The 14929-nt window shown below is 48.6% G+C and overlaps 1 protein-coding gene across 3 annotated transcripts in view; it reads right to left on the reverse strand.

Annotated features, from left to right (window-relative positions):
* Window positions 1-3016: 3016 nt before the first annotated feature.
* Window positions 3017-14929, reverse strand: part of pyroxd2 (pyridine nucleotide-disulphide oxidoreductase domain 2) — a 68894-nt gene continuing 56981 nt past the window's right edge. For all 3 annotated transcript variants that reach the window (XM_063071407.1, XM_063071408.1, XM_063071409.1), the window contains exons 12-16: window positions 14558-14714; window positions 11695-11849; window positions 10830-10936; window positions 7940-8060; window positions 3017-4417 (exon numbers count right to left, since the gene is read on the reverse strand). In XM_063071407.1, coding sequence (XP_062927477.1) covers window positions 4335-4417; window positions 7940-8060; window positions 10830-10936; window positions 11695-11849; window positions 14558-14714 — 623 coding nt within the window. In that variant the 3' untranslated portion in view covers window positions 3017-4334. The remainder of the gene's footprint in view (window positions 4418-7939; window positions 8061-10829; window positions 10937-11694; window positions 11850-14557; window positions 14715-14929) is intronic.

The raw sequence follows: 14929 nt of genomic DNA on the forward strand, positions 1-14929 counted from the left end.
CATTAGGGTCCTTTTACCTTTGCCATTTCTTAACTCAATCCATAGAGACTCTACACCTTCCAATCCTATGTCATCTATTTCTAATAATTTAATATTATTTCTTATACACAGGGCCACACCACCTCCTCTGCCTGCTAACCTATCTTTCCGATACACCATATATCCTTGGGCGTTCAGCTCCCAATGGCAGCCATCCTTTAGCCAAGTTTCAGAGATGGCCACAATGTTATATTTGCCAGTCTGTAGCTGAATTTCAAGATCATATCCACTTTATTCTTTATGCTGCGTGCATTCAAATGTAACACTTTCAGTCCAGTATTTGTTGCTTTCTGTTTTAACTGCAGCATTCCTCTATTGCCCTGTAACTCATCCCACTGGCTGTGATTATGCCTCATCTCCAGTCTGTTCTTTCTATAACCTCTGTTGCACGCTATCTTTGATTTACCTCTGTTTTCGCAGCCCTATCACTCCGGTTCCCATTCCCCTGCCAAGTTAGCTTAAACCTACCCTAACAGCTCTATTAAACCTGCCTGCTAGGATGTTGGACCCCTTTGGGTCCAGGTGCATCCCATCCTTTTTGTACAGGTGGTACCTTGCCCAGAAGAGGTCCCAATGAACCAGGAATCTGAAGCCCTGCCCCCTACACCAGTCTCTCAGCCACACATTAATACGTCTGATCATGGTATTCTTGCACTCGCTGGCACACGGCACGGGCAGCAATCCTGAGATTATGGTCCGGGTGCGGGTCAGCATAGTCTAAATGGGCCGAATGGTTTGTTTCCGTGCCGTATGACTTAAATGTTGCAAAATCCGCTGAGCTCCTCCAGCAGACTGTTCGTTGTTCAGAATTTATTACAATTCTTTCCTCGTTCGGACGGAATGAGGAATGAAGTTTCCTCTCTGTAGATCAGAGTGTGAGTGAGAGAATCATGACGGCCAGCATCGTAACAATAATCAACAACCTGTATTCAGGTTCCATTATCCACCCCGTCCAGTTTTACAAGCCGCTGAAGGAACTCCACGGGTGAGGGAAACGGACAGTCGATATCTGGGGTCCTCTGAGCTCTAATTATATGCTGGTTTGATCTAATTCTGATGTACCAGTGAATCTGGTCTTATTGTAGAAACATAGAAACATAGAAAATAGGTGCAGGAGTAGGCAATTCGGCCCTTCGAGCCTGCACCGCCATTTATTATGATCATGGCTGATCACCCAACTCAGAACCCTGCACCAGCCTTCCCTCCATACCCCCTGATCCCCGTAGCCACAAGGGCCATATCTAACTCCCTCTTAAATATAGCCAATGAACTGGCCTCAACTGTTTCCTGTGGCAGAGAATTCCATAGATTCACCACTCTCTGTGTGAAGAAGTTTTTCCTAATCTCAGTCCTAAAAGGCTTCCCCTTTATCCTCAAACTGTGACCCCTCGTTCTGGACTTCCCCAACATCGGGAACAATCTTCCTGTATCTAGCCTGTCCAATCCCTTTAGGGGTTTATACGTTTCAATCAGATCCCCCCTCAATCTTCTAAATTCCAACGAGTACAAGCCCAGTTCATCCAGTCTTTCATCATATGAAAGTCCTGCCATCCCAGGAATCAATCTGGTGAACCTTCTTTGTACTCCCTCTATGGCAAGGATGTCTTTCCTCAGATTAGGGGACCAAAACTGCACACAATACTCCAGGTGTGGTCTCACCAAGGCCTTGTACAACTGCAGTAGTACCTCCCTGCTCCTGTACTCGAATCCTCTCGCTATAAATGCCAGCATACCATTCACCTTTTTCACCGCCTGCTGTACCTGCATGCCCACTTTCAATGACCGGTGTATAATGACACCCAGGTCTCGTTGCACCTCCCCTTTTCCTAATCGGCCACCATTCAGATAATAATCTGTTTTCCTATTTTTGCCACCAAAGTGGATAACTTCACATTTATCCACATTAAATTGTCTGCCATGAATTTGCCCACTCAGCCAACCTATCCAAGTCACCCTGCATCCTCTTAGCATCCTCCTCACAACTAACACTGCCACCCAGCTTTGTGTCATCCACAAACTTGGAGATGCTGCATTTAATTCCCTCATCCAAGTCATTAATATATATTGTAAACAACTGGGGTCCCAGCACTGAGCCTTGCGGTACCCCACTAGTCACTGCCTGCCATTCTGAAAAGGTCCCGTTTATTCCCACTCTTTGCTTCCTGTCTGCCAACTAATTCTCCATCCACATCAATACCTTACCGCTTTCTGCCCAGTTTCAGCCCCCAGTGGGCAGTTCCACTCGCCCTGTCCATTGACATCATGAACAGGCTAGGGCCTGGCTAAGATAACTATCAGTGGGCCCTGGAGACGGGCAGCGGAGAGTTCCAGCCTGGGCCAATTGCTGGGCGATGTTCAGGGTGTATGTCCGTGCCCGGGTCCCGCGTAGCCGTGAATAAAGAACTGCGGTGACCGTGGATAACATAGAGTTGTTTTGAGATGGTTGGACACCGAGCGGATAAATACCATCCTCAATGAAGACAGAAATGTGTTAGTAATAATTTATCTGCTCTTTGTATGTTTGTATGATCGTATTACTGTGGTTTGAATTTATAATAAATGTGTTTTCATAAAAGAAAAAGGGAGTTTGTGATTCCAACACTCAGCACTTTAAATCCATAAGACATAGGAGAACAATTTGGTCATTCAGCCCATCGAGTCTGCTCCACCATTCCATCATGGCTGATTTATTATCCCCCTCAACCCCATTCTCCTGCCTTCTCCCTTTAGCCTTTGACACCCTTACTAATCAAGAACCTATCAATCTCCGCTTTAAATATACCCACTAACTTGGCCTCCACAATGAATTCCACAGATTCACCACCCTCTGGCTAAAGAAATTCCTCCTCATCTCTGTTTTAAGTGGACATCACCTGAGGCTGTGCCCTCTGGTCCTAGACTGGCCCACTATAGAGAACATCCTCTCCACATCCACTCTATCTGGGCCTTTCAATGATCAATAATTTTCAATGAGATCTTCCTCATTCTTCTAAACTCTAGCAGGTACAGGCCCAGAGCAATCAAACACTCTTCAAACATTAATCCATGAATCCTTCTCGTGAACCTCTTCTAGACCCTCTCTAACACCAACACATCTTTTCTTAGATGAGCGGCTCAAATTACTCAAAATGCTCCAAGTATGGTCTGGCCAATGACTCATCAGGGCCTCAGCACCACATCCTTGCTCTTATATTCTAGTCCTCTCGAAATGAATGCTAACATTGCATTTACCTTCCTTCCCAGCAACTCAGTCTGCAAGGTAACCTCGAGGAAATCCTGTACAAGGACTCCCACGTCTCTCTGCATTTTCACTCCCTTTAGAAAATCGTTTGCACATTTATTCCTTCTACTGAAGTGCATGACCATACCTACACTTCCTTACACTATATTACGCAGGTCACTTTTTTTGCACTTTCCCCAGATCTCAGTCGATCAGCAGACTCCCTGATTCCTCAACCCTACCTACCCCTCCACCTATCTTTGCCCGCAAAGCCAAGTCGTCATCCAAATCGTTGGCATGTAATGTGAAGGAAGCAATCCCAACACCGCTCGGCACCGGCAGCCAAACAGAATAGGCCACTCTGCTTCCAGCCAGTCAGCCAGTCTTGTATCCAAGCTACAAACGGACACAACTCCAACACGGACGGTCCCAAGCCCGGCTGCGAAAGGAGGAGGGGCGGGCACGGGGGCAGCAACCCTGTCCCATACATAACAGAGCTACAGAAATCCCAACACAAGCCCGAAAGACCTCACCCCCGGGAGAGGAAAGCACTTCGAAGATGGGTTATGCCTGGGGACTATTTGAAAACTGGTGAGTGGCCGATACCTCCGTTGGAGGTGATGTTCCAAGAAGATAAACAGACACAAGCGCCACAATCAGGGATTTCCCAGTTTTATTGGGAATTCTAATTATACTACCAAATGTTTAATTTTAATTTGGAGCTTTTATCAATTAAGGCAGCGTAACAGGATGTGTTTATCCACCGACGGTCCTGTTCAAAGGCACACATGAGCTTTGTGCAGGTCTCGGGCGGAAATGCGGTCCATGGCAGGAAGGCGAGGGCGGGTTAAAAATTGGCCACAGGAAGAAGCCCTCAAGGGAGGAATAAACTCGTGGGATTGGTTTGAAAGAGCTGGCACAGACTCGATGGCTCGAATGGACTCCCCCCGGTGCGATCATATTCCGTGAGCAGCCTGTTAAATTACATAAAGTGCTTCCCGATTCAACAGTGATTCCTGTGCATGTGAGAGCCCGTGAGTCCGGGAGGGGAGCTGCGAGCCAGCGTTCCTGGGAGTCAGCGGGACCACCGTGATCTCCTCAGGTCGGACAGAACGACGTGGGCTGCGTTACGACCAGCCGATCCCATGACACCACCACCTGGCACAGAGAGAGAGAGAGAGAGAGGGGGGTGTCAGTTGCCAATCATGGAACAGGAGGCCTTGACCTTCACTGGGCATACAGCGGGTGGGGATTGGAGACCCTCACACAGGAAAGGCGGTCAGACCTCCTAAAGAGACAGTAAGCATTCTGAATGCAACCGAATCAGAAATAGAAGGGATTCTGCAGACGTTTTAACACACACAAAACGCTGGAGGAACTCAGCAGGTCAGGCGGCATCTATGGAGGAGAATAAACAGTCGGTGTTCTGGGCTGAGATCCTTCCTCAGGACTGAATCAGAATCTGGTTTATCACCACTGTCACACACAATGCTGGAGGAACTCAACACGTCAGGCAGCATCTATAGAGGGAAATGTCAACGTCTCAACCCGAATCATTGATTGTCCATTTCCCCCCACAGATGCTGCCCGACCTGCTGAGTTCCTCCAGCATTTTGTGCATGTGGCTCTGATTTTCCAACATCTGCAACACCTCTTGTGTCTCTGTTATCACTGACATGTTGTGACCTGCCAGCAGTTCAGTGCAAAGCACAAAAGTTACAATAAGTTACAAAGCATAAATAAAATAATAGTTCAAAAGAGGAATAATGAGTTAGTGTTCATGGGCTCAGAAATCTGATGTCAGACAGGAAGAGACTATTGTTAGAGCGTGTGTGTCTTCAGGCTCCGCGATGGTAGTAACGAGAAGAGGGCAGGTCCCAGATGTGAGGGTCCTTGATGATGGACACTGCCTTCTTGAGGCTCTGTCTCCTTGGGTATCCTCAAAGACGGGGAGGGTGGAGAGAGAACGATCCGCAGGGCTCTGGGGACTGAGTGGGGCATGGAACCAACTGGGGCCATATTAAGAGCTGGCACCAACTAGATGGGCCTTGTGGCTGTCTTGTAACAAGTCCTCTGCAGATGCTGGAAATCCGGCAGAAGGTCGTGGACCTACATCACCACATCCCACGTCCACAAACCACCCCCCCGCCACATCTCCTCTTCCCACCTCCCCCCACCCTAGTTCAATACTGATCACCAGCACTGTCTGTGTGGAGTTTGCACGCTCTCCCTGTGGCCGCTTGGATTCGCCCCAGATGCTCTGCTTTCCTCCCACATCCCAAAGACGCCAGGTGTTTCTGGGTTAATCGGCTGCTATTAATTTCACTCGCCCTTCCCCCAGACCCGTGTGTGTGTGCGGGTCAGGGACAGAAGCTGGGAGTTGAGGAGGGAAAACTGGAATTAGTGTGGGTGGGTGGCTGATGGTCAGCATGGAGAGGACTGCCCGAAGGGCCTGGTTTCATGCCCGAAGACCCACCATCATTCTCATCACCGATCCTCCCTCACCCTCCCCTCACCTCTCCATCAAAACACCCGATATCAACTCCATCACTTCCTCTTCCCCTCCACCTCCACTCTCTCTCCGTGGACCCTCTACCCCTCCCCCCTGCCCTCACTGACCCTCCCTCCACCAACCCAGGTGGGGGGGGGTGTAACACGGTAGCATGGCGGTCAGCATAACGCTTTACGGTGCCGGCTATTTGGGTTTAATTGCCACTGCTGCCTGTAAGGAGTTTGCACGTTCTCCCTATGCTGCACGGGTTTCTTCCGGGTGCTCCGGTTTCCTCCCACATTCCGGTTTGGCTTAGTAAGTTGTGCTGGTGTCAGAAGCGCGGCGACTCTTGTGCACTGCTCCCAGAACATCCGCAGACTGTCACGGATCCGACCATTAATTCCCCATTTTCTCCTAATTCCCTTTGATGGCAGCATACCTGGTTCTCATCAAGACCTGCAGCATAAAAACCCCAGCTTTGCATCCACTCGTTGCCAGATCGTTGTTTAGCCAGTGTGGTGATTAACGTACCCGGCCACTTAGGATTGTTTATTCTAAGTTTTACTTCAGTACCGAGATTTACTTGTGTAACTCTGTATCTCCGTGTCAAGAAAAGTACTGTCTACCGCTTGCCTTTCTACGCTCCGTGTCAAGATAAGTTCTGCCTGCCTCCTGTTTTCCTGTTCACCCTCCTGTTTGCCGTTCAGCTCCAGCCTCGCCCACACCCTCATCTGCATCCTAGCTCGATCTCCGTGCCGGTGTCCTGCGTTTGGGTTCGCACGTTCCTTGCAACCCAGATTGTGTTAGTCGTTGACACAAGATGATGCATTTCACTGTGTGTTTCAGTGTTTCTGTGTGACAAATAACACTAATCTTACCTTATCTCAAATTCCAAATTTCAGGTTCCTGGAGGTCAATATCTCTGCGGATCTAACCTGGACCCAACATATCGATGCAGCTACAAAGAAGACACGGCAGCGGCTGTATTTCATTAGAAGATATAGTTTGTCTCCAAAACCACTCGCAAACTTCTACAGATGTACTGTGGAGAGCATTCTAACTGGCTGCGTCACTGTCTGGTATGGGGGGTGGTGGGAACTACTGCACAGGATCGAAGTAAGCTGCAGAGAGTTGTAAACTTAGCTCCATCATGGGCACTGGCCTCCACAGTATCCAGGACATTTTCAAGGAGCGATGCCTCAAAAAGGTGGCATTCATCAATTAAGAACCTCCATCACCCAGATCATGTATTGTTCTCACTGCTACCATCAGGAAGGAGGTACAGAAGCCTGAAGGCGCACAATCAATGATTCAAGAATTGCTTCTTCCCCTCTGCCATCTGATTTCTGAATGGACGTTGAACCCATGAACACTACCTCATTATTTTTTAACATTTCTATTGTTTGCATTACCTACTTAATTTAACTATGATATATATCTTTATAGATGTACTGTAGAAAGCATTCTTCTAGGGTGCATCACAACCTGGTATGGAAGTTGTCCTGTCCAAGACCGGAAGAAGCTGCAGAAGATTGTGAACACGGCGCAGCACATCACACAAACCAATCTTCCATCCTTGGACTCACTTTACACCGCAGGCTGTCGGAGCAGTGCTGCCAGGATAATCAAGGACACGACCCACCCAGCCAACACACTTTTCATCCCTCCTCCCTCCAGGAGAAGGCTCAGGAGCTTGAAGACTCATATGGCCAGACTTGGGAACAGCTTCTTTCCAACTGTGATAAGACTGCTGAACGGATCCTGACCCGGATCTGGGCCGTACCCTCCAAATATCCGGACCTGCCTCTCGGTTTTTTTGCACTACCTTACTTTCCATTTTTCTATTTTCTATTTATGATTTATAATTTAAATTTTTAATATTTACTATCGATTTGTAATCCAGGGAGCGGGAAGCACAGAATCAAATATCGCTGTGATGATTGTACGTTCTAGTATCAATTGTTTGGCGACAATAAAGTATAAAGTATTTACTGTAATTCATGTTTTTTCACTATTACCATGTATTGCAGTGTACTGCTGTCACAAAGATAACAAATTTCACAACATATGCAGGTGATATTAAACCTGATTCCCATTCTAACTTGCCGTCCCTCCATCCCTGTCTAACACTTCTGGCTGTTGCCTCACTCCGGGAACCCCAGGGTGCATACTTCCCAAGCGGCTCTTACCTGGGTGAGCTCCGCTCCCGCACAGGTACAGGCCCTTGACGGGCGACCTGTATCCCGAATACAGGGCCGAGGGCCGTGCCAGGTATAGGCGGTCGAGCGACATCGCCCCGTGGAAGATGTTCTGCAAAGACCAACGCACAATTTGCCTGCGGTTACTCCTCGTGATGCCAAACCAGGTGAGAAAGTGCAACGAAGATGTGGTAAACGCAGCAGGAATATAAGAAATGCACAGGTAACCCTGCCCCAGATATTTGTCCTTGTGTCTGCTCAATATTCAACCAAGCCCGACCTCAAAAGTCAAATATACCCACAAACTGCTGGGGAAACTCAGGGGGTCAGGCAGCTTCTGTGAAGGCAAAGCCATGGTGAATATTTTAATCCTGACCATTGACCATCTCTTTGACTCCACAGATGCTGCCTGACCCACTGAGTTTCCCAGCTCTTTGTTGTTTTGTATCAGTTGGGCAGAAGGTAGACAAGACTGAACACATGTATCGTCATGCTTAAGGACAGCTTCCAACCCATGCTCTTCCTATAAGACCATAAGACACAGGAATAGAATTCGACCAGTTAGCCTATTGATTCTGCTTTGTGCCTGTATCAAGGCTGATTTATTTTCCCTTCCAACCCTGCCTTCTTCACATAACCTTTGATGCCCTTCCTAATTAAGAACCTATTAATCACCGCTTTAAATACACCCAATGACTTGGCCTCCACAGTCGTCTGTGGCAATGAATTCTACAGATTCTCCACCCAATGGCTAAAGAACTTCTTCCTCCTCTCTGCTCATTTCTGATCTAAGACACACCGATGCACCCCTGGCAGCAAACAAAACTACCAACTACTCCATTAATCACACTTTTTCTGTCACTGTAATCAATAGCCTGTAACTTCCCTTTCGAAGCTGTGCTTTTGAACCATCTGTACGACTGGCATTTTGGGGGATTCTGTGAACTGGAGTGTCGAAGGTGCGGTGAGGTGGCGGGGCGGGTACGGGTCAAATCGAGGTGGCAGGGCCAGGGTCCGAGAGCGAGGAACCGGCTGATATTTGGCCATTGTGGAAGTGGACTCGGGGCCAAATCGAAGCAGCAAGGCCCAGGCCCGGGAGTGAGAAAGGAGCCGACGTTTGGTTGATTTAAGCACCGGGCAAGATTGAAAAGTTTGGGTACAGGCTGAATGGAGGGAGCGGAGCCCGTGCCCGAGAGTGTCGGGATGCCCCAGGGATTTAGCAGGCGTACAGAAACCCAGGTCTATTAAAAAAAAGAACATTTTCATGCTCCCAGGCCAGACTGAAAAGGTTGCGGTGTCAGGGTTGGAGGCGCGGGAGGGGCTGATGTTCAGTTAGCTGCTCTGCGAGGTTTACTTGTGTCTGCATTGAACTGAGGCTGCGGCCTGCAACTGACAGACTCCTAGGCCCGATGCAGCTTCGTGGCTGTCAACTCACTTTCACGAACTTCAGTTCCGAGTGTTACTTGTTTACTTTCTATTGCTCGCACGGCTTGTTCTTTTCTTCGCACATTTGGTGCCGGACGGTCATTGTTCCTGAATTCTATTGGGTTTCTTTATTTTTGTGGGGGACTGTGAGAACACAAATTTCAAGGTTGCACGAGGTACTTTGGTAATAAATGTACTTTGGACTTTAATGGACACGTTTATGTCCACTTGAGAGGATAAACATTTCACCTGTAAGAAGGTATTCCTTGCCTGACAGCACTTCCCCTGTATTTCTGCACTGAGGTCAGTGCAGCTGGATCTGAACCCTCACCAGAAGGGGAGCTGCTTGGTGAATATCTTCTCACCTCCTGCTACACCTATCCCAGCTGGAATGAATGGAAAGAGCATCCCTGTATAATTATTCCCAGTCTGAAGCCCAGGAGCTTGAAAACGTTCTTTATTTAATAGACCTGGCTTTCTGTATGGCTGTTAAATCCCTGGGACATCCCGAAACACTTCTCAACCAATGGTGCTCACCAGGAAACACTGCTATGGGTGTGGATAGGAAAATGACCCCTCAGCACATAGGAAGATCCCACAGTCTGAGACACGCGCTGTTAACACAAGCGCCAAGAAGGAGGAGAGGCTGGAGAGATCTGGACCCCTCCAAACTTTTTAACCCTGTCAATGAGGTCGAGAGGGTTGGGAGGTTCAGGAGGTTGAGAGCTTCAGGCTCCTAGGAGTTAGCATCACCAATACACTCTGCTGGTCCAACCGAGTAGATGCACAGCCAAGAAAGCTCCCCATACCTCCACTTCCTCAGGAGGCTAAGGAAATTTGGCACGTCCCCTGTCGACCCTCGCCAATTTTTATCGATGCCCCAAGTGGTGAATGCGCCACCACTGGTTACAGCAACTGCTCTGCCCTTGACTGCAAGAACCCGCACAGAGTCGTGGACTCTGTCTATATTTCTCACTGCCATTAGTAACACAGCCAACATAACCAAAGACCCAACCCACCCCAGACATCTCCCTTCTCCCATCAGGCAGAAGATACAAAAGCCTAAAGGCATGTACCACCAGGTTCAAGGACAGCTTCTATCCCACTCTTAGAAGACAACTGAATGGTTCCCCAGTATGATAAGGTGCACTCTTGACCTGACAATCTAGTTTATCATGGCCTTGCAGCTTATTGTCTACCTGCACTGCACTTTCTCTGTAACACACCATTCTGCATTCTGTTATAGTCTTATCTTCTCTTGCCTGCATGCACTGATGAGATTAAATGATCCATATGGATGGCCTGCATGACAAAGTTTTTCACTGACAACCACAAACCAATTTACCAATGCCCCCAGAAGAAATATAAACCCTCCAAAGTGTTAGCATCCACTTTATTTTCAGCATTGGACTCGTAATTTCAGGTGAGCTTGGTCACAGAACTAGTTAATACTTACCCCACCTGTCAAACCAAACACCTTCTCCAGATCTGGAGGCGTCAGGATGTCACGTCCAACCACTGAACTCTTAAACCCTGGAGCGTACTGCTCGATGCCGTCAAACACTGGGGAGAGAGAGGAGCGGAAGTCGCTTACTTCTCTAAGGAGGGCAGGTCGGATTTACCATGAACTGCCATTGTCCTTGTGCCTTGCCCACTGTCTGGAAGGTGTCCCCTCTTTGGCTTGACCACCCAGCGATACTCAAGTGGATGCGATTTGGAATTCAGTTGTGGAAGAACTAGGTCACTCCCAATGAAGTACATCACAGGCCCTTTGGCCCAAGAGGTTCATGCCAACCAAGACATCCTGGCCCATCTCCCTCTAAACCAGGGGTTCCGAATCTTTCTTTATGCCATGGACCAATACCATTAAGCAAGGGACCTGTGGACACCGGGTTGGGAACCCCTGATCTAAACCTTTCCCATCCACGTCTTTACAATGTTGTCAATGTACCTGCCTCAACTCCTCCTCTGGCAGCTCATTCCATATAGAAAGAAATTTCTCCTCATGCAAGTCAATGATAGTAATCTGACTCTGATTCTAACAGCAAGACGACCAGATTGCCTTTGGGAGAAAACTGGAGCACCCAGCAGAGACTGGGGCACCGGGAGAACATGCGAACTCCACACAGACAGGGATTGAACCTGGGTCTCTGGTGCTGTGAGACGGCAGCTCTATCCACTGTGGCACTCCGGTCCGGCATGCAGTTTGGTTCGATTGAAGTCAAGAGCACTAAGCTTTGGAAGCGACGGTAGGCGCATGCCCTTTGCCGCGTCACCTCTTTGGGGACTTCCCCTCCTTTGATTTGGGGTGTGTGGTTTACCTCGGTCAGCGTAGAGGTTCCTCTGCTCCTCGTCCCACTCCTTTCCCCCTTGGAGACGGTAGGGAGTGTACTGGGTGAAGATGGAGAGCACGTGGCAGCCTGGTGGGGCAAGGGTTGAATCCAGAACTGAGGGGATACATAACTCAATCATCGGCCTGGTGGGCAGAAAGCAAACAAGAAATTCATCGGTAAATGGAAAGCCAAAGCTGCAAACACTAGATACCTGAAATAAAAGCTGCTGGAGTCATAAGGCACAGGAGCAGAATTGGGCCATTCAGCCAATCGGGCCTTCTCCGCCATTCCATCATGGCTGATTTATTCTCCCTTCCGTTTTCCCATTCTCCCACCTTCTCCCCGTAACCTCTGACGCCCTTACTAGTCAAGAACCTATCAACCGCCACTTTTAATACACCCAGGGGTTTGGCCTCCACAGTCATCTGTGGCAATGATTCACCACCCACTGGCCATGAGGATGAATGCACACAGTTTCTTCCCCAGGGAAGGGGAGTCACAAACTAAAGGGCACGGGTTTAACGTGAGAGGGGCGGGATTTTAAAGGGACCCCCGGGGGGCAACGTCTTCATACAGAGGGTGATCGCTTTATGGAATAGGCTGCCATTGGAAGTGGTGGAGGCAGCTCCAGACTTCTGAATGAATTTCTTGTCTGATAAGATAGACTCTTGGCCTCACAATCTACCTCGTTATGATTTTGTACCTTATTGCTACCTCCACCGCACTTTTTTCCTGTAGTTCTTACACTTTATTCTCCATTGTTGCTGCTTTAGCTTACCCTAGCTCAATGCACTGTGTAACTACTTGGTCTGTGTAAACAGTGTGTAAGACAGTCTCAGTACATGTGATAACAATAAGCTGATTAATTAACAGCATTTCAAAGACACTTGGAGAAGTCCATGAATAGGAAAGGCTGCAAGGGTTCCTAACCTGGACTCCATGGACCCTTCGGTTAAAGGTGGGGTCCATGGCATTAAAAAGGTTGGGAACCCCTGGTTTATGGGTGAAACTCAGGCTAATGGGACTAGATTAGATGGACAGATGGTCAGCATGGACCCTTTTGGCTGAAGGGCCTGTTCCTGACCTGTATCACTCTATAATTTTAACACCCAGTAGGTCAAACGCCATCTCTGTTTCTCTCCCCACCAGCCAAATGCCTCTAGCATTGTCTGTTTCGGAACTCCAACGTGCACAGTTCTCCTTGAACAGTGGGTCAGTAATGTCTTCGGGGAAATGCCGAGGCCAGTTTCTGCGCCGCAAGAAGGTGCAGCGTTACCCTCATTTGCCCCCTCCACTGCTTCTGAACCATCTGTCTGTGTGTCCTGGAAAGCTTTGGCCCAGTTATCGAGTAACACGGTGGTGTAACCCAGGCTACAACACCAGCGACTGGGGTTCAATTCCGCCGCTACCGGTAAGGAGATTGTACGTCCTCCCTGTGGCATCAGGCGTTTCCTTTGGGTGCCCTGGTTTCCTCCCACATTCCAAAGTCATACGGGTTAGGGTTAATAAGTTGTGGGCATGCAATGCTGGTGCAGGATAGGTGGCGACATTTACGGGACATCCTTGGACTGTGTGGTCCGTTGACGTGAACAACATATTTTACTGCATGTTTCAATATTTTGACAAGTAAAGCTCATCCTATTTTCTAACACAAGGAATAATATTTGACTCGGTCTCCCCCGCTCATCATCCCCGGTACCACGTATCACCCGCCAGCCCATCTGCACAGCGTCACCTCCAGGACAAGGGTGTCAGAGGCCAAAACCACTTCCCGACCTCAGATTCTTCACCTTCCTGTAAACGTGACCCATGATCTCACTCCTCGCAGGGTCTGTGACCTCCTCCAGCCCTCCAAGACTCTGTGATCTCTAATCAAGTCTAGCCTCTATCCCTCTGACTGCCATGTCTTAGCTCGGCAGTTTCCACTTTCCACCCTTGCAGGCCATCCAACATCTGCCGGCCCTCTCTTCGTTTAAAAAAACTTTATTAAAACCCATTGGCCAGGGCATTTGCCATGAAAGCTCTCATAAATTTTCATTTTATAATGTCATAGAGCCATACAGCATGAAAAAGTCCCTTCAGCCCAATTCATCTGTGCTATCCAACCTAGCTGGTCCCAGCTGCCCAAGTTTGCTCCATATCCCACTATCTATGTATCTCTAACTCAGCTTCATCTGTATTGGCATACTGGCCATTCAGCCCATCAGCACTGTCCCAACATTCCACCATGATTTATTATCTCTCTCAACCCCATTCTCCTGCCTTCCCGAAACACACAGCGAAATGCATCATTTGCGTCAAAAGCCAACACACTAAAGGTCGTGCTGGGGGCAGCCCACACATGTCGCCACACATTCCGGCACCAACAGAGTATGCCCATCATGTTCAACACAGCAACAGCAGAGCAAACAGGACAACAGCAGCTAAACAGGTCATTTACCGACCCTCCCACACACAACAGACCACCTGCTCCAGCACAAGCCACCTCTGAGCCTCCAGTCCTTGGCCACGGACTCTCAAACTCATCGACCTGCAGCAGCTGTACACGTGTCTTTTCGAAGTTGCTGGCGTACCCACCTCAACCACATCCTCTGGCGACTTGTTCCATATATGGATTACCTTCTGGGTTTAAAAAAAAAAGGTCCCCTTCACATTCCTATCAGGACTTGCCCCTCTCTCCTCATGCCCTCGAGCCCTGGGAAACAGAGACGTGGAAAATATGCAGGTATCTCGTCGTGTTGAAGGTGCTACTTAGATGCAAGTTGTTGTGGGGAGTCTGATCTCCTGGGCCCCGTCGATGGAGGAAGTTGTGGGGAGTGGCGGATCTAAAACAAAGCCCTTTGGGACGTACCTCGTGGAAGGAAGCCCTCGGTAAGCCTCGTCATACGCCTCTGTGATGTAGGCCATGTCCTCGCAGTTCAGGTGGATGGTGCCAGCCAAGCAGCGGGCAGGGGGCATCCCGTCAGCCTTGGGCACTGCCAGGAATCCTGGCAACTGATCCACGGCAACTGGTGACGGAGAGAGACAATGTTTTAGTGCTTCTCCTCTGCACCATTCTGATCAGAGTCCTGTTTATTAACGACAGCCTGTGTTGTGAAACTTGTTGTTTTGTGGCAAGTGCAAGACATAAAAAAAACTACTATAAATTACAATTTAAAAATACACATACCTACAGCATTATTTATAATAAATGAGGAGTGCAAAAAGTGAGGTAATGTTGCCA

This window comes from Mobula hypostoma, chromosome 19 (genome assembly GCF_963921235.1).
Source record: "Mobula hypostoma chromosome 19, sMobHyp1.1, whole genome shotgun sequence".
In the NCBI taxonomy this organism is placed as follows: domain Eukaryota; kingdom Metazoa; phylum Chordata; class Chondrichthyes; order Myliobatiformes; family Myliobatidae; genus Mobula; species Mobula hypostoma.